General features: G+C 38.8%; 1 protein-coding gene across 3 annotated transcripts in view; it reads right to left on the bottom strand.

The window, feature by feature from the left end:
- SETX (senataxin) overlaps window positions 1-25,374 on the bottom strand; it is a 33,305-nt gene extending 7,931 nt beyond the window's left edge. Inside the window, exons 1-19 of one of the 3 annotated variants that reach the window (XM_067308967.1) lie at window positions 25,293-25,374; window positions 24,473-24,664; window positions 23,484-23,664; window positions 21,881-22,091; window positions 21,589-21,698; window positions 18,855-19,074; window positions 18,413-18,532; window positions 16,773-16,944; window positions 14,951-15,041; window positions 9,478-14,088; window positions 8,475-8,574; window positions 7,537-7,710; window positions 6,637-6,866; window positions 5,956-6,120; window positions 5,216-5,372; window positions 4,280-4,381; window positions 2,360-2,475; window positions 1,562-1,633; window positions 527-676 (exon numbers count right to left, since the gene is read on the bottom strand). In XM_067308967.1, the coding sequence (XP_067165068.1) occupies window positions 527-676; window positions 1,562-1,633; window positions 2,360-2,475; window positions 4,280-4,381; window positions 5,216-5,372; window positions 5,956-6,120; window positions 6,637-6,866; window positions 7,537-7,710; window positions 8,475-8,574; window positions 9,478-14,088; window positions 14,951-15,041; window positions 16,773-16,944; window positions 18,413-18,532; window positions 18,855-19,074; window positions 21,589-21,698; window positions 21,881-22,091; window positions 23,484-23,663 (6,981 nt within the window). In that variant the 5' untranslated portion in view covers window position 23,664; window positions 24,473-24,664; window positions 25,293-25,374. Of the gene's footprint in view, window positions 1-526; window positions 677-1,561; window positions 1,634-2,359; window positions 2,476-4,279; window positions 4,382-5,215; window positions 5,373-5,955; window positions 6,121-6,636; window positions 6,867-7,536; window positions 7,711-8,474; window positions 8,575-9,477; window positions 14,089-14,950; window positions 15,042-16,772; window positions 16,945-18,412; window positions 18,533-18,854; window positions 19,075-21,588; window positions 21,699-21,880; window positions 22,092-23,483; window positions 23,665-24,472; window positions 24,665-25,292 lie in introns of those variants that run through there. The other 2 variants (XM_067308968.1, XM_067308969.1) reach the window with 2 other exon arrangements.
- Window positions 25,375-26,470: the final 1,096 nt, after the last annotated feature.

Here is a 26,470-nt window from a genome sequence, read left to right as displayed (position 1 = left end):
ATATGCAAACAGGACAAAGAGTAGAAGTTGTAAGCAAAAGGGTGGAGAGAAGTATGTTACATTTTCTGCAACACAGCCAAAATAACTCTGACATCCTTTTTAATGTTTCTAAAGAAAGAAGGAGAAAAAAGAAGGATATTTTCCTAACAAAAATGAAAAATTTGTTCGGAGTTTAAGTGATGTGCAGAACTCTCCAGACAGGTACAAATGTAACCCAAACATTTGGAAATCTCTGTTATTAGAGTCACAGTTTAGCCATAGTTTTTAAGTAAAGATATTTCCCATTCAAGCAAGATCCAAGCAAGCAAATAAACAAAAACAAAAAACCTCCACACTATTACAAATTATTTGCATTGCTCAGGGATCTACATGGTAGGACAGGCTGGTTATCAGTTAAAACATGGGGACAGGGGAGTCAACCCACAATATATTACACCAGCGGTTGAACAGCCACAAGTAGTCTAAGCAAAGAATAAGGCAGACATTAGGTGTGGAACATGCTTTAGGTCTAGACAGCTTTACTGACCTCATCCACAATGACGCAGCTGAACGGATCAAGTCCTTGCCGCCAAAAAGCAGATTCCAGCAGAGTCCCTCCACTTGTGCTCAGTGTGCAGCAGATGATGTCAGACTCCAAGATGATTTCTGCCTGTACTCTCTGGGAGCATCCCCGAACCTTCAAGTACAACAGGACACTGTGTCTCCTCTTCTCTTTTAGCTTTCTTGAACCACCTGCTTTGTTCTTATAACAATTTCTAACTGCCTGAACAATTCCAACTGCCAAACAGATCACACATAATATGCCATCCCAATGAAACTACCTCCGTTATTACAAACACAAGTTACAAATTTGTTTGACTGAAGCGTTACTCTCACCTGAATTCACAGATCAATGCTGCCTAGGTGGCAAACTAGTAAGACTTATTCCTTATTCCTTCATCTCTACAGTTATGCAATCTAAACATAGTAACTGTGAGCAAAGCTTAGTTTGCCATCACACTCAGTTAACTCCAAGCCTCCATGACCATGACAGTCAGCATATCTCTGTTGAATATCAACCTTTCAATATCTTTTGTATGATTTGTGCTACTTGGGTTTAATTTATGGGTTTGGTTTGGTTTTCTATCCTTTCTTATTTCCACTCTCAAAAAAATCCTCCAGATACTGCTTTCCTTAAAAACATGTCCTGACTCCAGTAGCATAGCACAGGGCATAAAAGTGGTGATGAAGATGAGTCCTACAACATGAGGGCAATGTGCATGTTTCTATTAACTTCTTTGCCAAATACGCTATGTTTTATTTTACATTCACCCTCATCTGCCAAAGTTAATTTCCTCATCCACTTTTTTTGCAATATGCAGCCAGCAGACTACACCTGTATTTCACACCAGACTGTCCTTTACTTACTCAGCTTATGTCCTCTATCTATTTATTTACTACTTTATTTATAAATACTCCCAGCCACATCAAATTCAAACCTCCACTACTCTTAAAGGATACCAAGTAGATAAATACATTAGCTGAGGTTTATTAAAGAACTGCCCTGAGGATAAATTCCTACCTCCTTTAGTTGAGAAGCAAGCTGTTGTCTCTCCTTTGAAAGTCTGCCAATTTCATCATCTAACATTTGATTCTGGAGGGGGAAAAAATAAAATAAAAAGAAACTGTATATTTATATCAAGAATAATTAACAACACACATTTCCTAGAGATCTTTTTTCTCCCATACCCTCAGATGTTTCCTAAACATCTAAACTTGCGCAGACTGTCTTTTAGTATCAAATGTGTTGAAAAAAACATGTTGATCACTGTTTCTTATAAAAGTTGTCAACATATCCAGTATTGTGTGCCACAGAGTCTAAATTTGTACATTTCTGTGCAACTGGATACATTATTTACCCTCAACAATCTATAATTTGAGCACAAGTGCCAAATTTTTATGCAGCTGGAAAATTTCAAACACAACAAACAGATCCCAAAAATCTTAGACTGCAAAATATCTGCTTATTTTCAAACAAATAAAAGCAGAGCTTTGAAGTACACAATGAAATGGAATCACAAAATTTTATGTATGGTTACACTGAATTCTAACTGATGACAGAACTAAATGAAAGCCACTGAACACTAGAGCAAAAGGTGCCATGGTTGAGCAGCTGAACACACAAACAAACAGACAAGAAAATTCTTGATGTAAAGTACCTCATTCCTTTTCATGGTGCTAACCAGCATTTCCATCAGTTGGAAAAGCAGGTGAAAAAACACTGTTTCTGCTCAGACATGGCTTTATAAGGAGTTCTTTGCTCTTTGGATTCAGCTATGAATACAAAACCACAAACAGATTAAAAATACTATCATCTTACTATGTCCCTCTTCTCACATCTATGCATGGCACGTTGACGAGACAGCATGTCCAGCTTTTGATCTAGAGCTTCTTTTCTCTTCTGAATACCCTGGTCATGGTTAGGAAGTTTTCGTTCTACAATAAAGGAAAACATACAGGAGAAATAAAAACTATGTTACAATATCTCTTCTCCCTCAGTCAAACATCTTAAATGATTAAGAACAGAAGACAAACTTTTTTTTTTTTTGCCTTTTCCTCTGAGGTCTTTCATCTTGGACAGTAAAAATGAAGATAATACACTTCTGGTTCCAAGTTCAGCTCTCAAATGCTGCAGAGCCTAGTTTTTAAAGAAGTAATTCTGCACTATTTAAAAGCAATGGCTTTAATGTGTATTTATTGTTACTTTAAAAAAGAAAAATTACAAGAAACAGTCTTAATTTTCTTTGTTTTCACTTAGATTTTTAGATGTAAGCTGATGCTTTCCCATTAAGACTGACAGAAACAATGCTTATAAAGCATTGGACAAAGGACAAGAAGGTGATCAGGAGTAGTCAGCATAGATTCGCAAAGGGGAAGACATGCTTAACCAACCTGACAGCCTTCTACAATGAAATGAGTGGCTTGGCAGATGAGGGGAGAGCAGTGGACATTGCCTACCTTGACTTCAGTAAGGCCTTCAACACTGTCTCCCATAATATCCTCATAGACAAGCTGATGAAGTACGGGCTAAATGAGCAGTGAGGTGGACTGAAAACCAGCTGAACAACCAAGCTCAGGGGGTTGTGGCATGAACTCTAGTTGGAGGCCAGTAACTAGCAGTGCACCCTGTGGGTCAATACTGTTCAACTTCTTCATTAATGACTTGAATGACGGGGCAGAGTGCACCCTCAAGCAAGTTTGCTGACGATAAAAAACTGGGAGGCGTGGCTGATACAGAAGGTTGTGCTGCCATTCAGAGGGACCTCGACAGGCTGGAGAAATGGGCAGAGAGGAACTTCATGAAGTTTAATAAAGGGGAGTGCAAAGTCCTTCCCCTCGGGAGGAATACCCCATACACCATTACATGCTGAGGGCCAACCTGCTGGAAAGCAACTCTGCAGAGAAGGACACCTGGGGGGTCCTGGTGGACAAGTTGGACATGAGCCAGCAATGTGCTCTTGCGGCACAGAAGGCCAATGGTGTCCTGGGCTGCATTAGGAACAATGCTGCCAGCAGGTCAAGGGAGGTGGCCCTTCCCCTCTACTCAGCTCTGGTGGGGCCACATCTGGAGTGCTGTGTCCAGTTCTGGGCTCCACAGCACAAAAGAAATACAGAGCTACTGCAGTGAGTCTAGCAAAAGGCTACTAAGATGATTAAAGGACTGGAACATCTATCATATGAGGAAAGGCTGAAAGAGCTGGGCTTGTTTAGCCTGGAGAAGAGAAGGCTCAGGAGGTTCTTAATGTGTATAAATATCTGAAGGAAGGGTGTAAACAAGGTGGAGCCAGACTCTTTTCAGTGGTGCCCAGTGACAGGACAAGAGGCAATGGGCACAAACTGAAACACAGGAAGTTCGATCTGAATGTAAGAAAAAAAAGAAAAGAAAAAAAAAAAAGAAAAAACCTTTTTATTGTGAGGGTGGCTGGATACTGGAACACATTGCCCAGAGAGGTTGTGGAGCCTCTATCCTTGGAGATATTCAAAAGCCATCTGGACATGGTCCTAGGCAACCTGTTCTATGTGACTCTGCTTGAGCAGGGTAGTTGGACTAGTTTCTATAGGTCCCTTCCAATCTCAACCATTCTGTGATTTTGTGAAAGCACTGTCGCATAATGTGTGACGTTGTATAAAAATCTTTTGCCTGATCTTCCCTCTTTTTGAGCATACAGTAGTCCCAAGTGTATATCATCATCAACCTCTTGAAGAAAACTGAAAAAAGTCCGATTTCCATGTTACTTACTCATTCTATGTTCAACTTGCTTATCCAGGCTAAATCCACGTACTTCACTGCTGATTGATTTTTCTGCACCCAGTCGCACTAATCTGATATCACCGCAGTTTCCTGTTTATGAAAAATAACATTGTCAAAATCCTTTTAGATTGCTCCAATCACCTCTTCATTTTGGTTTCAGAGAAGAAATAGTTTTTAAAATTGTGAATACCAAACAAAGCTTTTAACCTTTTCTGCTCTTAGGGGGACTACAATAATTTATTTGTACTTATACAAAGGTAGCTACAGAAAAATTCAGTAATTCCATACTCAAAAAAAAGATGTTAACTGTTACCACCACTAAAGCATAGGTAAGTATGTTACCTCGAATTAACAGAACCAGCTCTCAGACTTCATCTAAAACTTACAAAATTCTTACATTGGAAAACTCTAGAAGACCATCAAGAGCAATGCAGCTGGTAAATCAATACGAAGTTAACATCTGGTTACAAAGCAGAATTCTTTACAGACTCAGTGCATTGTTTAGAACTTATCTGCTTCACATTAATCACAAACAAGGAGGAGAAAAGTGAACGGCTCTGACACAAACATTTTTAGCGGTCTCCATTTAATATGATCTGTGAAGTCCAATTTAATTCAATACAAAGATAAGAATCTTCTATTCAAACCTTTAAGGGGTACTTAAATAGTGGAGAACAGATATTAACAATAAGGGGAGAGGGTCAATGTCTACATAAAGACAACATGTAGGGTTTTTTTGTAAAGATAAAAAAAATACATTTTTTAGAAAAACAACAGCATGAGGATGCAGCAATCATATTTGGCAGGAGAAAACATCTTTTGCTTAGAGTAACATATAAATGTCATACCTAATAAGCTGTTCCAGTTTCTCCTCCAGGATTTATCTATTTAACCACAGAAAAAAATTTTTCAAATAAACCATACCCAAAGGATCCTGTCTGTTTTGGCATTTTTCCTTAAATTCAACGATGATCTTTTTCATGAGTTCATCAACAGCAGCATTGGATGGTGCACAAACTAGAAAACGGTTTGGCTTGATCTTGGAATTTAGTTTTTGAGTTCTTTTCTCATTCCTAGTGTTCTGTAGATTAATTAACAATAAATCAAAACAGGCTCTTTAGATAGTTCTTATTTGTATTTTAAAAGCCACACTGTACACTCCTCTTAACCAGCATGCAGTGTATAAAGACTGTTGTACCTGAACATCTCTTAAGGTACAGTATGCCTTACACTGAGTAACAGGCAAGTCAAATGTATGAACACTATTTGCACGAATTCCCTTCAACGACAATGATGTACCTGATGGATCCCTCAGATGCCAATGTGGAAAAATCAAATGGGATAGGTCAAGTAATGGTCTTTAATACATCAAAATATGAAGGCACTTTTAGGAGACAAATGTCTACACTACCTATTTGCGTGTTCAGCAGGAAGTTTTCTTGATTTTACTTTCTAAGCTCTGTAAAATAAGTGTTTTCCAAAATGTACCAGAAGTATTATTCCTACAGTTACAGCCTATAGAATACAGGTTTAAAGAAATTCAACTTAATGAATTATACCCCTAGTAACCCACTGATTTATTTCAAGATATCACCAATTCCATTGCACTGATTCTCTTGGGAAGGCAAACAGCAGCACATGATGAACGAACCACATTCACCTACCTCTCTCAAAACACGAGACAGAAGTCCAACAATAGTTTTTGATTTCCCTGTTCCAGGTGGTCCATGTATGAGGCAGATCTTGGGAAGTCCTGGATGCTGTTTTACAATGGCATAAGCAGTATCGATGGCTCTCTTTTGATCTTCATTGTATTCTTTTATATAAGCCTGAAGGGATGATTGAAAAATATATAAAAATGAGCATGGAAGCTTTAGAATCGCCCATCCCTCCCTCCAGGGCTAAGAAAGCCTTATACCTTACAGAGGTCATGGAAGCTTTTGACTTTAGGTTTACTCTAGGCACACCCAATCCTGACTCAAAGGCTACAGTGAAGACTGTTTACTCTACACACCTTTATTTTGCACTACCTTTTCATTGCTATCCCTTATTTCCTGAACAGAGACTTCTCCAGCAAGGAAAAAAAACAAAAACCTGACAGCTGTTTAAGGTGCACTGTTAATGTCCGTGTCAACAGATCAGAAGCACCTGAGCAAAGTCAGCTTCCTGTCTACCCACCCAATCCACCAACTCTGAAAAGCAGAGTGACTCAGTGCCTTTGAAACTTGTGTATTTGCACTTAGTCACCTCTCAAACACCAGCATGACCATCAGTTTTGCAAAAGTGATGAGATACAAATGCCCACTTGTCATCCCTCACCATCACTTCTTCGCCACAGGACTTACAGCACTTTCTGAAGCTATGTGCAAATCTCTGGGACAGAAGTCATTGTAACTTGGGTTTATGATGGGTTTAGCCAGGGGACTCCTGCTCAGTAGTAGCAGACCTTTGAACGTTCGCTGTGTGGTTACTAGGGAGCCAACCACCACACATTTCACTTGCTTATTTATGAAAAATGACAAATTGCCTTGAGTTTGCACAGAGAGATGACAGACAGGATGCTGCTCATTTTGTCCTATTAAAAGAAAAAAAAATCACAACACTAAAATTGTTAATTCAAAGAATATTCAAATCACTAATTAAAAGATACTCAAACAGCTCAGTCAAAGAACCTATCAAAACCAGATGCTGTGCCGTATTATAGAAAGCCAGCAACTAGCTCTTGCAAAAAAACTAAAATACTGCTCTGTAAAAAGGCTATGATTAGATTGGTCATGTAACAAAGCCATACTATCACTGTTCTAAATCAAGCAGCATTAACCTTGGTACTTGGTAATTCTGGTACTTCACAGCCCCAATTCTAGAAGATACTGAACATTTTATTCAGTGAAGTCATAGAAGATGATGGCACTCCTTATCTTACAGCAGTGCACTCCTAAAGGCGTATGCACATCACTTGCTCATCACTAATTTCTAGTTTTACACAAAGCACTAACATCTCTGTTATAGGAAGTCTCTAGAAAATGCATGAAAAGCAAATTTACAGCTTCAGTTCCTGCCCCCTCCCTTTTTTTTTTTTTTTTTTTTTTAAACACACAACTTCTAGCCTGGAATAGAAAGAGGAAAAGAAGCAATCCGTTTCCTCTTAGACAAGTGATATATTATCAATATTATCAGCCTGGTACAAAGAAGTATTTGATGGTATCAAAAGGAATTGCATTTTTATCTCAACCCCATTTACTTACTAGCTGAACTGCCAGATGCACGCGAAAATCGTGTCACAAGACCCACGTGCTTCACTAGATGGTTCACCACCTCGCTTTCTTCCCCAAAGGCGTTTCTCTCTTGGACTACCAAAAAGATTAAATCATCCTCCTTTGGGTGAAGCTGCCTTGCCAAATCACTTTCTCGAATGTGAGCTACCCCAAAAAAACGTTTAAGAATTAGAACAATAAAAGGAATATGGGCACAGTTACTTTCTGACTAGAGAAATATCATGATTAACATATTGCATACACTTTAGAAACACCTATCTGCTAAGTTTTAAAGCTATAAAAAGCTATAGCAAAAGAAAATGAACAGTTGTAACTCCATTCCATGTTCTTAAGTCTGAAAACAGATCTGTGTAAAAGCAGAGCAAGTCGAGAACTATTTTATTTACCAAAAGAAACTGAAGAGAAATCCCAGAGGAGTGAGATGGAAAGTATTCCAACCCCAGGCAAGTAACTTCTTGTACTGAAATGCATTTTTACTATAAGCATTCTGTAAAATAGCAAATTCATGATTCTTCCTGTAGTTAAAGCAAATAAAAACCTTTGTAGATTTGAGGAAGCAGCCACAATATGAAAGGAGGCAAGAGGAAAGAAGCTGAGGCCCTTAACAGTTATGTGGCGATGGTGGACATGTGAACAGGAGATAGCATCACCCAGATTTGCACTGCAATGCCAAACTCCTCTCCAATTTCAAGACTCAGCATACCACATTTAGAACTGAAGAACAGCGTCACCGAAATGTGTGATATTCGTAGGAAGGTGCTAGGTAATAAGTAAGACTAAATACCTTAGTCACCCAGTAAATCTATGCCTGTATTTTGAAAGCAGAAATAAAGAGTAGAGGAAAAACAGGCTGTGTCATTACCTACCTAAGGTTATTAAAAAACAACAACAACAAAAAACCTACTCACCTATAAAATCTGCTCTTTTCAAGTCAGCACAGAAGTTTTGCAAGTGGAAGTAGTAACTCCTCTCTCTCATTCTCTGGCTTTCTAACCAGTCTTGTGCCAGCTACAAGTTGGAAAGCAGAAGCTAAATAAAGCACTCCGAAGGGTTATTTTTTCAGAAGAGCTTATCATAACTCACAAACAGCAAAAGCGACTAGGCAGAAATAAATGAAAACTAATGGACAAGACAGAAAAGTCTTACCTATTTCTTTCTTTATACCTCTAGACATACACAAACATATGTGTATACATATACATGTATATACATACACACACACACACAGAGGAAAAGCGCTGTTCCATTTTGAACGCAACTTTCCCACAAAGTTCTTCAAAACAAATGTGTTCTTTTTCCCTTTCCATTTTTGCTTTAAAATACCAGCAATACTCTTTTTACCTTATTTCTACCGGAAAAGCGATGCAATGACAGAACTTAAAAGCATACAGCCTTTAACTGAGGGAATACCGAGTCCTCTCCCAGAAATAAACTATTAAAGATAAGTAGTTTGAAACAACACCTCTTAGATCAACCAGCTCTCTCGCACAAATTCTCAGCATAAAACAAAACACTACGTTCTTAGCCTCTTTTTACAGAGGCTGTTGTAGAAAGATCTCAACTTCTAAGACATGAAGATTTCTATTTTTGGCTTTATATGCCATGAAAAAAAAAGAACGGCCTCCTGTTTTCCCCCTTTTGCAAGTTATTGTGGATGTGCAACAAAAAAGCTTCACCGAAGTGAAGGATAACACTAACAGTGCCCAATCTTCTTAAACATGTTATCTGTCTAGACTATTTACCCCAAAGCATTCTTCTACTCAGATATGTAGAACTAATCAAAATTTTTTCTAAAAATTAAGAACAGAACATTTTCAGAAGTTAAACAGAGAACATAAAGCAGTTTTTAAACTCTTTCTAAAATTAACTAGTGTTGAAGGAAAGCAAACCAAAAGGCAGATAGGTACTTACTGTTTCAAAGGCATTTAGCATCATCAAGGGGAAAAACGTATTAAAATAGTCATTGTATCCCTGAAATTTGATGGGAACAGAGGCTACTACAGACTGCAGGAGACTATCCGGAGGTCCGTATTGGCTGCAGTTTGCAAACATTTCATAAGTCCACTTTAGGACTTCTTTAACAAAAATACTATGATCACGCTGCTGAGCCCCAAGAAAGGAAGAATAATATTCTTCTCTGACAGGTCTTCTGGAAATATTTGAAGCATTGTCCATCTGTGTATTTTGCGGCCGGAGAACATTACTGGAAACACAGGGCTGAGGAACATTACTGAAACTTGGGGTCTTGCATACTTGATTTCCTGCTGGTACAGCCTTTGCATTTGGTGGTCTGAACACCACAGGTTTCACTACGTTTACTTTGCTTTTTGAAGCTGGTGGTAGCTTTTTAACATCTTCAAGATCCTTGGTGAAGGCTGCATTCCGTGAAGAGCTTACTGAGCTAAAAACTTTGGTAGTGGAAGGCTTTCTTGTTTTAGAAGGTGGCAGCAAAGGTTTGGCAAACAAATGATCCGTTTCCAAATTGGTAGTTGAATGCTTACTACAGTACTCACCTATTTTTTCCACTTTTTCCACACAGTCTTTGTGCTTACATTTCACAATACTCAAGGGTTTGTTCTGCTGAAGGTTTTCAGCAGCATCTATTTCCATTTCCACTGGTTTACTAGATATAGTAATTTCTCCATCATTTTCCTCTTGGGAACATAATTCCATATCCACAGGATCTAACTGAGTTAAAAATAAATCATCATCATCATCACTGTTTTCATTTGATTTACATCCATTTTCTTTTGAAGTTGTCTTCTCAAACTTAGACTGGACAACACAACCTCCTTCTGAAGGTTTATCATCTTCAGCAGCTACAGGGGAAAAGAGATCCAAATCCACAGGTACGGGAGGAACCACCATATTGTTTTCTTTCATTTTTGTGTTTGAGTCTGAAAAAACAGGTATTTTAGAGATGTGTGTAGTTTGCATACCCTCCTTCTCCAGAGAGACATCTCTGATTTGTTTTCTCTCACTGGCTGAGGGAAAAAAGGTCTGCTCCATTTTTCCTCCCCCTTGGTTTTCAACAGCTCCTTCAACAGATGTCAAGCCAAAACTTTTAGGCTTTTGTTTCACAGATTTTGCATCCACTTTGCTAACCTTTTTGCTTCTACTGTCAGAACTTCCTGCAAGATTTTTCCCTCTGACACTTTGTTTGGGCCTTGTCTGCCTTAAAAACTGAAGATCTTGGCAGGCTAGCATTTTTTTATTATTTTTTATTGACAAAGTCTGAGGAGTAATTAATTTAATCTTCTGTTTCTGTGCAGTTCCAACTTTCCCAGCAGCTTTACCATAGCTACGCAATTGAGCCAGACTCTCTAAAGAGCGCTGAGACAATTCAAATGCTTTGCGGGGTGCCTTCTTCAGACCAAGTTTTTCTGCAGTTGATGTTGGTGCAGGACACTGCCGAACTTTTTTTGGAGGAACCACAGCAGGTGTTGACCTGCCAGGTTGAGAGTTTTTTGAGGTACTTTGAGATAGTTTTTTACTTTGTGCGGTTTTAAGAAGAGTTCTTTTAGGACTTCTTTGAATAGTTCTTACCAACTTAGATTTTGCTAAATTATTCTGTGGGCTCACGCTATTTTTCTTAATGGCCAACTTTGAAGCTAACGATATGTTAGATGTAGATGCTCTGGGTTCAGTCAGTTCTGTGTTTGGGATGAAGTCTTCAGCAACAGCACTTTTGTCTGCAGAATTCTCCAGTTGATCTTTTTTGATTCCCTTACTAATAGATTCTTGTAAGGCTGAACTAGATACCTCTTCTGTATTACCAGCTTCCTTCTGATGAGAGAGATTATCTATCTGCTTTTCTACCGCACTTGCTTCTTTTTCCATGGTATCATCACTTATGTAATCTGTATCATAACCCCATTCATTTGTGTAATCCTTCAGTACACTATCTGAGTCACTGCTACCAACTGATGTTGAAACACGATCTTGTTTATATTCTTGAATTTTTTCCATAGTATACATCTGAGTATCTTGCCAAACCGAAAAGACCTCATCTTCTGTTTCAAACTCAAAGTACTGAGACTCACATTCGTCGTGCGACAAGGGAGAGCTAGGCGTCTTCAATTCTTTTTTGATCTCAGTATCAGAAATGCAGCTGGATGTTAAAGGCTGTTTTTCTGGACACTTGTCTTCATTTGTTTTTTTTGTTTGTTCCGCAAGAGGCACACTTTTTTCTTCATCAGAGGAGTCCGAAATGATAATGATTTGATTGTCAAGGCAATCTGCATCACAGGGTGACTTGTTACTCTGGACATTGCCAGATGATCTTACAGCACCTTTCACTTTCCTTTTAATGTCACATATATTATGATATACTGAGCTTTCTTGGCTTGAATCAATGGGAAAATTGACACTTTTGGCATATGCAGCTAAAGATAATTTACTAAGATCTCTATCAACCTCGGAGTCTGTTAAATTGCTATCTCCAGAAACCACCCTCACAAAATCCTCATCACTTTTCCCCATTGAATTGTCTTCTTTCTTGAAATACTTTGAAAATTCTAACAATCTGTCACTTGATTCACACTTCACTGAGAGTGGACTGATCCGAAGAGCAGTGTTGGATACATTCCCCTTATCTTCAGAGCCAGAGCGAACATGACCATTTGCTGAAGTTTTATCTACGCAGAATGTCCTCAAAATTTGACCTTTACAGTCATCTTTAGTTAAGTTGCCTAAATTAGGCTGTTCCTGGTCTGAAGTTTGCATGTTAAGGTCTTTCTTAAACACAGACTTCAACAATGAACTTGATCTTTCTTCACTGGGTCTTTTTTTCATTAAATTGTTGGTAATCCCTGAAAGCAAAAAATGGTCATCTTCATTTTCTTGCAAATCAGGTTCATTTTTAGAGGCGCGAGAGCAATCTAGCAGTGTCTCTTTTGACTCCTGTTTAATGGAGGCCAATCTGTATTGAAAAGTATCATTCATGCTTTTCTCCTGCTTGTTTTCAAAGCTCCTTGAAGCCTGAGAAGTAACAGAGATTTCATTTTCACATGCTATATTCACTCCTTGATGTCCGTAGCAATCTTTGCTTGCACATGCACTGTCAGTACACAGCTGAGGTTGGTCTGCTTCCGCTTTTGAAGCGCTTACTGCCATACAACTGTTTTGCAAGTTGGGTGGCTTCACTAGCTGTGATAGTTTTGAGGTCCAGTCAGTTCTCAGCACCTTCTGTTTCAGATTCATGAGTCTATCTGCATCTATTTTAAATTTTGAGGAAGAATTAGGAGACATGTTGCTTTCCTTCTCATCTGAGCTATGAACATGTTCTGGAGAATCAATGCAAGTCTGAGCAACCAGACACTTTGGTGTTACGGGTTCCATTTCACATTTATTTTCCAACTCTCCACCTCTTGTTTCCAACTCTCCACCTCTTTTAAAGTCAGAGCACTGAAAACTTGGATTAAAGAACCAATTATCCTTATCACAGTTCCCTGACACAAGATGACTGTCCATATTTTTCTGAACTTCCCCACATATTTTTGTTGTCAGAGAGTTCTGTGGGCATTCATATTCCTGAGCTGCCTTATCATCAGGCTCCTTTTTAACATCCACAAGGTGCCTTTCAGTGAAAGATCTTGAAGTTTTACATGCGTCTCTGCATTCCTCTTTCCAGGCATCATTTCTTCTAGTGAAAAGGTTCTCCTGACAACCTCCATCTCTGACTCCCTTTGATGTAAAAGAAAAAGGCGAACAAAGGTCATCTCTACCATGTACAGTCATTTCACATTCATCACCATGCATCCTCTTCTCTTGCTTTATAGAAAGGGTGGGCAAAGTTGTAGAGTTCGCATTGTTTTCTATAGACACAGAGGTATTCATTGCTCTGCCCTTTATACTTCTTATAACCTGCTTTAAACACATTTGTAATTCCTGGGTTTCCTGGATGCTCAGCTGCCAACCTAAGGATAGATTTCCACGCAGAAGGAGATTGAGTTTGTCTAGGTATTGCTTGCAAAGAGCATGCTGCCCAATTTGATAACCTTCTCTAAGAAGGCTGCGTATCAACTGCACACAAGCATGTTGCACAGAGTTAGAAGCCTGTGAAGATAATGCTGAGGAACCTCTCGGATAGTTTCCAGATGTTTTTTCAGTGCACCGTGTAAATGCTATGGCTGGGAGCTTAGCACACCTCACCACTGCCTCCACCCATTCCTGTGAGCTAACCCACAGCAAATGCAGGCATTTTTTATTTCTGTGTAGTTCAATAATTGACACTAAGATCAGGACAAAAAATTCAGAGACTTTGTCACACTGCTGGATTTTTTCATTAAGAATACCCCTGATTTCTGAGCAGAGGTAGTGAATGACCTCTACTATATATGCCACACCCAAGTCCTTGAGGTCCATAAGTGACTGAACAAAAGGGATGAACCACAGAAACGTGCTGTGATGGACGCGCATATCTCTGCCAATATCAGACTGAAGCACATTAGCCAACGTTTGCATATCTTCATACATGTTGGGGCAATAGTCTGGACAAATGGCAGTTTTCCATCCAGTATCCTGAAAAATAAATTCACCATATATCATCCTCATTATTAACATCTGCACAGTTTGATCTGCCAGTGTTTTCTAACCATAAATGTTACTTTATCCCGAACGTATGACAAACAAAACTCCAGCACACACAAAAGGAACTTATTTGCCAAAGAGGAACCTATGAAATAAAGAGTCGAGTAGTGTTTCCTTTAAAAGTCATTTTAAAACCTGGAAATTTTGTTATGCTGACATAATTCAGCCTCAGATATTCAAATAAGCTACATCAAAAACATTTAAGAGACATTATTTTATAAATACAGTGTTCCAACATTATGAGCAGAACATGCTCACAAATGTTTTTTCTGTTTTAAAACAATAAATGGTACCACAAGCTGTGACTATTCTGAAGCAGGCTCTAACATTTAAAAGTACATCATTTTATACTTCATTACTCCATACTCAATAAATTAGTTTAAAATATCAATAAACAAAAAGTAAAATACAAGAAAAAAAAAAAATCAATCAACAACCAGACTTTCTAAAAAAAGATTGAATTTAAAGTTCTTTGAGGTATGAACCTTTATTACAATTTTGCTACAAATTTTGGTGCTTTAATACCATACCTGCCAAACTCACAAGAACATTCTTCTTTCCTCTTGCAGTCTGAAAGCACCATGTATACAACATTTAAACAGTAACAGTGACTATACTGGCTGCTGTTTAAGGCATACAATAGTTAAATGTACTACTTAATATTTCTTACTTACAGCATTTAAATGTTACTTGTAGAAACAGAATAGCTTCCTTTCCATATTTTATATATGATTTAACTTAACAGTTTCATTTGATGATCAATTCAAAAAGCAAGGAAAATATTTTTAAATACCTTTTGGGGCTTTTCTGTATTGTAATTATATACAATCTGACTGCAAGTAACCATTTCATCATCATAGTCTGACTCTGGTTCAGATTTGGTCCTAAAATGAGAAATACAAATCATTATAGACTCCACACAAATTACTCAAACGATAAGAAAGCTGACTGGCAAAGACACAGATTTCATTTTTCAAATACTGACCACGTGACTATTACAAGTTGTCAGTAATAAAACATACCTAGGAAAACATATCATACATAAAATTGTGCGAGTTTGTTCTACCCTGCTCGTAAAATGGGGGGGGGGGGGGGGGGGGAAATACTGCTTCAGGAAAAAAGTTTACCACTATGTCATGGGTTTGATTAACTAGAACAAACACTTAGAAGTATTGCACACTCTTTGAATTTTCTACGCGTAAATACAGCTGAATCATGGCTATATACTTATACAATGTTATGCAATTGTTCATACAAAACACTCAAATATCTTGTTTAACTGAATAAAATTTCCTTTAATGTTTTCCTCTGCTGTTTTAACTTTAAGTTCAGACAGGTCTTACCAATTTTAATAATCTGGTTTATTTGTTATCATCTACTTCCCCTTGCACACACACGTACTTTTTACACATCACTCGACAAAGACTGTGGAGCTAACCAGTCTACACTTTCTAGTTTTCTTCCATGACTAAAGTAAAGAGTCAGTACTGGCTTTAAAAGACACATTTTTAAAGTTATCACTTTTTTATATGTATACACACACACACTGTTTAATACTAAACAATTAACGTATTGTTACTCAAAAGTGATTCAAAATATATCACAGGAGAACACTAAAGTTATATGGCCACCCAGGGCCATATAACACTTTTTAAAAGCAGATATAATTTTAGTTTTCGAAAACAGGAGGTTCCTGAAGTCTTAAGGCCTGAATTCTGGTACAAATCCTTAAAAGGACAGCATGCCAAAAGATGGAGTTCAAGTTTACATAAGAAAACTCTGTTCACCCAAGTTATTTGTAGACTTCCTCGCACTTTAACTGATCGCTTCTGCACTGAACAAGTGCTTTATCTAATTTATTTCCTGCTCAATACAGAACATCTAACATTCTGTCACTCAGAAGAGATTCAAAAGTATGTTTTATCTTAGGATTGAATTATATGAACACAAAGCCTTGCAGAAAGAATATCTGATGCCTGCTATGTGTTTTGAAACACTTTCTTTTGGAAGTTCACTATATTATACCAGCGCCATTAAAGCACAGTTCAGGGATTCCTGCTTTACCACCTTCCCTGGAAGCAATACATTCAGAAACAGAATGAAACTTTTAAGACTCTGCAGTATCTTCTAGGAAATCTAATCTTAAGAAATATCTAAGACTTAACACAAACTGAAAGTAAACCCAAACCAGCTGACATCCATAATTACAGTAAAATCTAAAACTATGGCACCCATTGAAAACTTGGCAATTCCCATAATATTATCAAGAGTCTTGGATATGGCATCCTTCCTTAAGCTTCAGTGCAAGTTGGTTATAGCACTAGCAAACATTAAACAAATAGCAGCCTTCCTGATTCAGAAGAAATCCTGAAAAGCATAAAAGATGTCAGGTAGTCAAAAAGAAGTTAGTAATTTTTTTTAATAATTTCACAGTTTTAGAGGAGCTACTTCATCATTTCATTGATTGAAGTTGGCAATCTTATTTTTCTTGTTGCCATTTTCCTCAAGCAACACAAATTAAGGCAACATTGACAAAGAAAACAAGATCAGAGCACTACACTACCAGATATTAAAATCTTAAAACTGCTTCAATCTTTTAAAAAGATACAACTGACCTCTTAAAGCTATTGCGTATATTTTTTATTTCATTGTTGTAGCTCACACTGTTGATAATGGTTTGAAAGGCTTGGACAGGATCAATAAGCTGACCCCATACTTTAGATCCAAGTTGATCCAAAATAACCATGAAACAATGCAGCGCTGGCCAGAAGGGGTCAGTAGAATCATCTGAAACATAACAGTAATATTGGGGAGAGCTGAAATGCAAAAAAATCCTGTACATTCTTAGAGTAAGCTCAAGTTGACATAAATCGGTTTTCATTCTTTTTTTTTTTTTTAGTATTAATAGAGATAAGTATTTTATTAAGTTGCAACTATGTCTTTACTCCAGAGGAAAAGAAAAAAAACAGAGGAAAAATACCTATATGTACAGACACTGCTGCTTACACAGTCTGAAACCAACAGGAACCTGGATGACTATTCTTAACGTTTCCCAACTCTGTGAAACTTGCTCTTCCACACTAATTTTTTTGTGGTGCTACTCTCCTAAGAAGTAGGTATACATAACACTAATAAGTCAATTTATTCCTCAAATGTAAGACAAAAGCAATATAGTTTTCCTCCATATGTGTTCTTCCTTCCTCATGTAAGGTAAGGACATGTCATATCCTTAGCAAACATGCTAAGCTTATAAAGAACTAGTCGTTTCCTTTAAGAGGCAGCATACACACCCTGGTCTTGAGTTCACGTGCCGTTCCAGGGCTAGGCTATCGTATATGGGCTACGAGGATGGCCCAAGAGCCACTAGTTAGTCTGAATTTCCAACTGTAAAAGGGGTTGCCTAACACTCAGCTACCCACACAGTCTGGGCTTGCAGCAAAGCTCTTGAAGAATCATTATCTTCTGCCTGTAAACTACCCTCAGAACTTCTTTGACACTTCAAGGCACCTTGTACACAGGATTCTGGCATGCAACTCTAAGGTTTACCTTCCTTTCATTACTATCGTTAATTTTTTCATAGTTAAAAGGACCTACATCTCAAAAAGATGATATAAAAATAATCCAAATGATCACAGTTTGAAATCAGATATATATATAAAAATGCTAAAATTTCAAAGTTCCTGAAGAAGCTGTTAAAAACCCACAAGTTTTCCAATTTCCACTTTCACAATACATCACAAACATGGATGAAATAGAAAGGAAGAAAGGCGGGGTGGGGAGAAAAAGGATGGAAGAGTTAAATTTCAAATTCAAAGCAAACTCAAGCAAATCAAAACATGGAGTTTCTCTGTTTTAGGACCCAAATTCAAACCTTATGCTATAGTGAAAAGTACATTCCCATAGCACCTATATTTTAAGTGAAAGTGATCTGGTAGAAACTGTAAATTTGTCCTCAGAACCTTCTAACCCAACCTTATGTAAAGAACCACCATCCCTTCTCTAGCGAGGAATTTGTTCGAACCTCATTTTTCAGTATTTGTCAGTATTCTCCAAATGTTGTGACATACTGGCCATCTTTCAAGATGACAAATAAGCCTCACAATTAAAATTCCATTACCTCGGCATTTCAATGCTACGAACTAACTCAACTAAACAAGAAAGTTCTTTAGAAAATGATAACAAATTCAAACAAAATCATGAAGATGAAGATTAGACTATGAACTCTGTCATAATCTCAGTTGTAAAAATTAGTTACCATCTGCTTCTTTCTCCATGGTGTGAAGTATAGACTGCATGAAATCATTCTGTTTGTCTGGACCCAGCAGCAAGGAATCCATAGCTTGTTCTTCCAGCACTGTTAGCAACATACAAATACCTACACAGAGACACACACAAAAAAAGCAACCTGCCATTATATTTGTGAAAGTTTGTTCAGTTTGAAGTTTCATCAAATCAAGAATCACTTTTCAAATACCACCACCAGTAGATCACCTGACCAAAGAGATGAGCAGCAGAGAAATATGAAACTAATTAAATCACTACCTCACTACTGCTGTGTGCAATGCTCAGGTTTTCCATTTGACATGCCCAAAAATAAACAGCACCTACTCTAAATAGTAAAGCTTTCACTTGAAAGAAGCGCTCATGAGATGAGAAAGATCACCAGTACAAGTTAATTTCTGATCATAAATACTCACCTAACCAATAGTTCTTGTAGTTGGTAGTATCATATAAATGAGATGGCAGAAGGATGAGTTTACCCTTTTCAATCATTGAAGAACTATAAATGTCTGGACTGTCAAAAAGCCCCAATTCAATAACTTTAAACAAGCATGTCAGCACTTCCTGTAAGTCATAGTAATCATCCCTGTCAACCTTCCCTAAGTTCCTTGCCGTTAGGATGGCCCATCGACGAATCTACAGATTAAAACAAAAAAAACTTGATATCAAATATCAATCAGCAAAAAGAGCAAAAAAGTCAATGCTGTATGATTAGGAATCATTGCTAAAACAAATGGGATAAAGTATATTTTGTACTGAAGCAAGGTCTCGTAACTGCAAGCAAGGGCTACTCTTTTTCCAAATCGACTTAAGAAACTGGCTTACTCTACAAGATGTGGGTAACAAAGAAGAGGCTAAAATTTAGAGAGATATAAACAAACAAAGCTCCTTAGGATTCACGTGAGAAAGAGGCACCATTTGGCTTTGTACTTATTTACATCATTTAAACATTATTGACTAACCTGTATCATCTAGATATCTGCATATTATAACAACAGTCATAAGCCACACTGTCGGCAGGACGACACTGACTATTTCTTACCAAGGTGGAATCATTCTCTGATCCACTGAGAGAATTTCAGAATATTGTCAAGTATTTAATACAATACCATTAAATCTTTTACCACTTCTTAAGACAGCTTAAAATTCTGTACTTCACACTGGTTTACAAGTGAGCTAATCTTAGAAATGCTGTAGCCACAGTCTGCTCACCAGCCACTGCACCTGTAACCAGACTGTCCAAAGCTGCATAAAATGAGGTGGAAGAAAAACAGCAAAAACTCACCCCCTCCCTATGGAGTAAATAAACATCTGATGTGAGTTATAACAACTCAGTACTCCTTTGAGAGTTAAACATCCAAATTCACTTTACACAGATAAATACACCACATGAGGACCTCTTTAGGATCATGCAAGGAAAGCATTCAGTCTCACTTCAGTATTAACATGACACATGAATCCACCATGTTCCAACAGGCCCTCCCAGTTGTAGCGTGGTTTATGTTCAGCGTTCTCTGTATTATCACCATTTTTCTGTACTCTCCCCTATTACTGATATCAGCTTCACTTTTAGGATACATTATGTATATATGTAGTTTTAAGGAACAACCTCCTTTTGCAAGATAATACATCATCTTCAAAACAATATAGAAGAGTCGGCTCTCAGCCATATCAGTACCATTTTTAGAACCTCAGGTCTTTTTTGTAGCCTCTCAATCCTCTTTGACTGGCAAAAATATAAAGATGTTCAGTTCACAACTGAAGATGTTACTAACACTTTCAACCCAGACATATTCAGTATTTCAAAATTCATCATTTTGTCACTTTCCTCAAGAGACAGGATTCAAAACAAGACCTGCCTCTGATATCTACACTAGTATGAACACTACCAAAACCAGTTGGTGCAATTAAAGATCACATGCGATGGAGCTCTCCTGTTTACATTTTCAAATGAGCATTGACCTTGGACTGTTCAATATTAAAATATCCCCTGTGGATTCAGACACAGGCCAAAATATTCTGCAGTCTTGAGTTGTCCCACCATAGAATACACAAGTCCACTTAAAAATAATAATGCTTCCTGGTAATTACAAAACCACGTGACACTTAACTACAGTGAATTTTAGAGGAAGTACATTGCTGAGTATATATCGCCTTTCAGCTACCTACACTAGTCTCACTACAAGAATTTAAACTGGAGATAATCCCAAATACACCCTTTGTAATTTGCAAGGTTCTGAGTATTACTAAAAGATAAAAGCTTCTAGGGATGGAGAAAGAACAGGAAAGGAGAAGGGGATTAACATGTGAGAGTACAAACTCTGGCCCACTTGAGAAGAATTCCATTTGGGAGTATAGGGCTTTACTTTACAGTTGAGTTGAACATCTCTAACTTCTGTTGACTAAATGCAATTCTAAAGCAATTCTAGAAGTTACGGCAAAAGAGTTCTCTCTCCTTCAGGGAGAGAAGCTCCTTTCCTACAGAAATCTAGAAAAAAAGACAGAAAAATAAACCATTTTAAATTTTGAATGCTGCCACCGTTTTTCATGTTCTTATCACTAAAATTCAGAATCTGATGTTACTTAAAACTAAATTTTAGTGGAATTCCTGTTGATAGATGAAATTATTTTTTAACTAACAGGGTTTTGGTCCTGTATACAGCATGCAACTCTCGAACAAAGAAAGCTCAGGAAAAACTCAGGAGTAAAGATATTTCAAGGCTTGGTGCTTCTGCAATACTCTGGTTCAAGAAAAGCCAAAGAAAGCCAGATAAGAGGCAAAACTTAACAAAGTCTTACCACAGAGTTTGGAGTACAGAGAGTCTGCCAACTTGACACACTTTCTCATCCTGTGATTTTAACAAAAGTTAGCTGCTTTTGCAGAACACCATGCAGGACACCAGCTTTTTATCATGCATGACGTTCCTAGACGAATTCAAGATACCTTCATTCTATCCCATCGCTAATCAAGGTGGCATAATTCTACTGATTGTTTATACAAAGTAGTTCCAATACAGACATTTGAATTTAAAAATAACAGTCTATCTTACCTACAGTGGAAAAAACACAAGACCGCATCATCAAATTCTTAGAATAGATGTGGCCCAATAAAAGGCAGTAAGGTTTCCAATTACAGAAAATTTAACTTACCACTTCATTGGGGTGTACCAAGAAAAGATAAATTCCTGGATATTTCTCAAAGACCTGAAAGGAGTTGTGACCTTGTTCCATTCTACAGAGCACTTCTACACAAAGCTCACCTAAAAGAAGAGACACAAATATAGCAAGGACTAACTTGTATACTCACAAAACAAAAATAAACTAACCTATTTAGTGCCAAAGAAAAATACTGGTACTTTAGTATGGCAACTAATTGTTATTTTTGCTTCCTGCAGTAGAAACAATACTACATCCTTCCAACTATGTACTACAAAATACTTACTGACTTTCTCATGCAGCAGCAGATAGGGATATTTCAGTATTTCTAGAAGGGGCACTCGCAAGTTATTTTCAAAATCCGGGCCTACATAACCAGACAGCTGTGTCTCCCCATTCTCATCCACTATAAACAATTCATCATCCTCTCCAACTTCTTCTTTCATGGATTTCTCAATGTGGGCAATGAGACGGGAAGTTTCCAACTCCCACAGGACCTATTCAGTGGGGAAAAACATAGCTAATCAACATACATTTGTGAAGGGAGAGATTAAGGACATTTACTATTGTAGGTGGGATACCTTGATTAGACTTTCAAAACTCACAATTTAATTTTGGAAAGTTTTTTTCCCCAGCATGTTGTGAAACATTAAAGGTTTTACACGGAATTCAGATTGTACAAATCACAGAACTTTCACTTCAGAGTTAAGATTATGAAATGATAAAAAAATAAATAAATCAGTGGCACTTCAACTGGACTCATTTTTGTAACTTTGTTAAAAATTCATAAATAGCTTCAGTAATTTCAGGCCACAGATTAACCACAGAACTTTGTCCTACTATACAAGAAAGTGGGTGATGAGTCATATTTAGGAGTATGGAATTGATGATTTTAAAAATGATTTTAAAAACTTTTTTCACATATTTTGCAACATTTTAGTGGAAGAGTGAGAAAGTAGAATAGGCAAACAGACTGAGTGATTTGCTGAATATTTGGACAGGACTCTTCTCACATAGTATTAGTCATTTACAGTAATTGCTCCAAACTCAATTAGAAATCTAGGTTATTTCCTACAGTCAATGGAGAGAGAAAGGCACCTTCAGCAGTCAATTCACTCCAGTTATTTCCACTCTATACTTGGATGGGATGAATTGCCCTCCAGAGGTATCTATTTCTCTCTGTGGACTTTAGAAAAGTCTGAGTAATCTAAAGAGCAACCTTTTATACACCAGTAGTAAGGTTAACCACCTATGAACATTCATTTACATATATATAGATACACACATACACATGAAAATAAGCTTTCCAAAATATCAAATCTGATGCTAATAAGAGGAGAACTGTAACAGGCTTATAATAAGATAAAGGTTTTAAAACAATTTTGATTGTTTTTACTGCACTCACACGCCTGCAGGATCAGAGGTCTGAAATTCAAGTATGACAGAAAACTGAGAATGAAAAGCGAAAGCAAACAAAAAGAGGAAAAAGCACAAAACTGAACAGAAGGCAAAGAAAGGAAGAAAATACATTAAGAAATACAGCAGTTAGTTTGTTTGAGGGCTGTTCTTTTTTTAGACCCAAAACCATCACAGCATGAACGAAATTCAAGCTTTAATGTCTAGTCAGCAACTTCCTACTACTGTTTTAGTTTTCACTCATTTGAATATATGCAAAACAAGAGGGACTTCTTGTTTTATGCTAGGCTCTACGCAACCCAATATACCCACATACAGTTAAAAAGCAACATACCTTATTTCCAAAAACCAGTAAAACTCAACCCCCAAGCAAAAATCCCTTCTTCACTGAAGCCAGACCACAGAAGTCCCCTCTAAAATTTTCAAAGGATGTTCCTACTCAGTAAAGAGCAAGAGTCAAACCTCTTAATCACCTCATGCAAGCTTGGCAATTTCTCCCTTGCTCTGTGGTATTCAACCACACACTCCAGGCAGTAACAGAGATCATCACTGGATCCTTCAAGATCTTCCTGGGACAACCATTTAGAAGCATAGTTCTTCAGGAACTCAGTGGTATCAGAACCACTAGGCGTACACCATCGACATGTGCTCATTCTTTAAAGGGAGAGAAGAAGGAATAACAGAACTACTAAGACTAGAAGTGGCAAAAGTTATTTCCTTTCAGCCACAATAGTACCTAATTCTCAACTGTGCATGGATTTCTGTAACTCATTAATATGTGCACATATGTTCTTGGTTGTTCTTATATCACATAGATGCATGCAATTAAACAAAGAAATTTAATTAAAGCAGCTACATAAAAATTACAGAAAAATGACCACTGAATTAGGAATATTAAAAAGCCTTGAAAAGAAGTCACATTAATTATACAGTCTGCAAATTACCAGACAACAGTGTACAAAAACCCACTTTACCTACGAAAAAATCCTTTATCCACATTTAAGCACACCTTCAACAACTATATAATTAAGGGTTTTTTTTAAATAGCTTTTTATTGGTATCTGCAAAATCAAGGTCTAATAGGTACAAAACTTAATTAGCATTTTTCCTGAATCTCCTCCCAAAATTTTGGGGTCAATAAATCCCTGTTGTCATCAGCACTGAGTACTTATTCCAGACTTTCCCATTTTTATTATTTCAGTGAGTTAGTTTGTGGCAATAATTTTGCGATACTCCTACATCTAAAAACAAAATTCCTTCTCTAAGTAGCAACAGAGTAATACCAGATCGTACCGTTTTGAAGAACTCAGCTGAATGCTAGAAAAGTAGGAACACTGGGACTACATAAAACGAACAACGGTAACAGCTCAGTTTCAGAATAGCGAGGCAGAAGGGAAACCCAGATAAAGCAAAACCATGCATATTTGCGTACGCACGCAGAAAAAATAAACGTGGTGTTCACCTTTGGAAAAGGAAGCAATCGGCTGTGCAGGTGTGTCAGGTCACATGATGGGCAAGATAACAGTGCTGCCCCGCAGCTGGCGAAACGGGCTGACACCTTTAGCTGGACATGCCCACTCGAGTACAGCGCAGCAAACCAGCGGCTTCAATAACCCATCTGCTGGTAACCGAGCGTCGATTGTGTTTCAAAGATCTTGAGGAACACAGCAATCGGCAGAATTCAGTTCGATTCACTCGCAACAGATAAACAGACTTTTGCGGGTGTTTAGCTCAACATAGTTATCTTTACATTAAGCACAACTACTTATTGAACTGATGCGTTTCGTACGATTTCGTAACCGAAATCTTTCATTCAAGCGTGGCTGCGCAGCCTGCAGCACGTACCTTTCCCCTGACAAAAGGTGCAAGAACTCACCCGCGCGCATCAAGCAGTAAAACCGTTCAAACAAGCACCCGCAGGCCCGGCAGCCCCGTCTGGAGAACAGGAGCCCTGCGCGGTACCGTTACACCAGCGACCGCAGCCCGGAGGCGCTTTAATGGGCGCCGCTGCGGGAAACCAACACCCGTTTGGGAGAGAAACGAAACCGAAACAGGGAGCGAGACGGGTCTCCCGCTGCCCGACGCCGGCGGCCGCGGCCCCGCACGGGCGCTTGGTAACAGCCGCCTCGCGCTCCCCCTCTACACACGCAGGTGGGCCCGGCCGGCGGCGGCGCCTCCTCGGCGCGGGGCGCGAGGAGCCGGGAGCGGAGCGAAACGCGAGCCCGGCCGCCTCCGCGGGGCTACGGGGGGAGGGAGAGGCGGGCCGCTTCCTCGCCGCTCACCTGCTGCCGCTGCCGGCTGGCGGCGCGGCGCTACTCCTCCGCCATGGGCCGCCCGTCGCGCCGCCGCCGCCGCCGCCGCCGCCGCCGCCGCGGGCCCCGCCTCAGGCCGCGCCTCCCCGCTCGCTTCCGGTCCGGCGGCGGAAGTGGGGCCGGGCTCGCTTCCGTGAGGGCGGGGAGCCGCTTTCCTGCGCCGCCAGGCCCCGCCCCCGCGGCCAGGGGGCGGGGCTCTTAAAGGGCCAGGAGCGAAGGGCGCGAAGCACCTCTCTGCGGAGCCGTCGCGATGGGGAAACTGAGGCACGCAGCAATTCGGATTTTTTGAGGCGAGAAGGAAGCACAAAGCTGCATGGGGACATAACGTGTGTGTGTGTGGGGGGGTCAGAGTGCTGAGCACAACACTGCCAGGGGCCCTGCCCCAACAGTGGAACTAAATAACTTAAATATTAAAATGTTTCATTAAAATAATATTATTAAAATAATAATAATTTCATGTCATAGATGAAGCAGTAAGACCACTGGAAGAAGGCTTCATCTTACTTTGCATTTTACCATGCAACTGCAACCACACTGCAGGACAGTTGATGCCAAGCATTTTGATGACGAATTGATGCTCATGAGTGGCTGCTCAGCTCCCTGCACATTTAAAAGCACTTTAGAGAAAGTTTTATTGATGCTCTGGTCTAAACCCTGCCCGTAAGTGTCAATGATGAAGCAGGTTGGCTCAAGGCTTGTTCCTCAGTCCAATGCCCTGGTTTCTACATCACAGGGAAGATGCTGACCCCAGACATAGGGGGCTCTAAGGAACTGAACAGGGGCTGTTTGCTGCCTTCACCTTACCTCTGTTGCATGTTTAGGCCGTTACAGGAAAGGGGGGAGGGGGAGAGGAAGGCAAGTTGCCGTTTCATCTTCAGCTGCTGCCACCATAACAGTTCTCCAACTTTGAAGTGCGTTTCAGCTGCAAACAACTCTTGTAACCCAGCTGTCTCCGTCTTTGATAACACCACAGAGTCAAGAATTTTTTTCATAACACCATTCAGGCCATTAACGTGCCATGAAAATGCTTGAAGCTACATATTTGTTTGAATCACTTAAGTTTTTAGGGGATCCCGCAGAGCTTTTTAGTCTTGAAGGAGCTGTCATGCTCTTATCTATAATGCAGCCTGCTACACAAAGCTTTGTCA

Source organism: Apteryx mantelli, chromosome 21 (assembly GCF_036417845.1).
Source record: "Apteryx mantelli isolate bAptMan1 chromosome 21, bAptMan1.hap1, whole genome shotgun sequence".
NCBI classification, from domain to species: domain Eukaryota; kingdom Metazoa; phylum Chordata; class Aves; order Apterygiformes; family Apterygidae; genus Apteryx; species Apteryx mantelli.
This window is presented reverse-complemented; position numbering and strand designations above follow the sequence as displayed.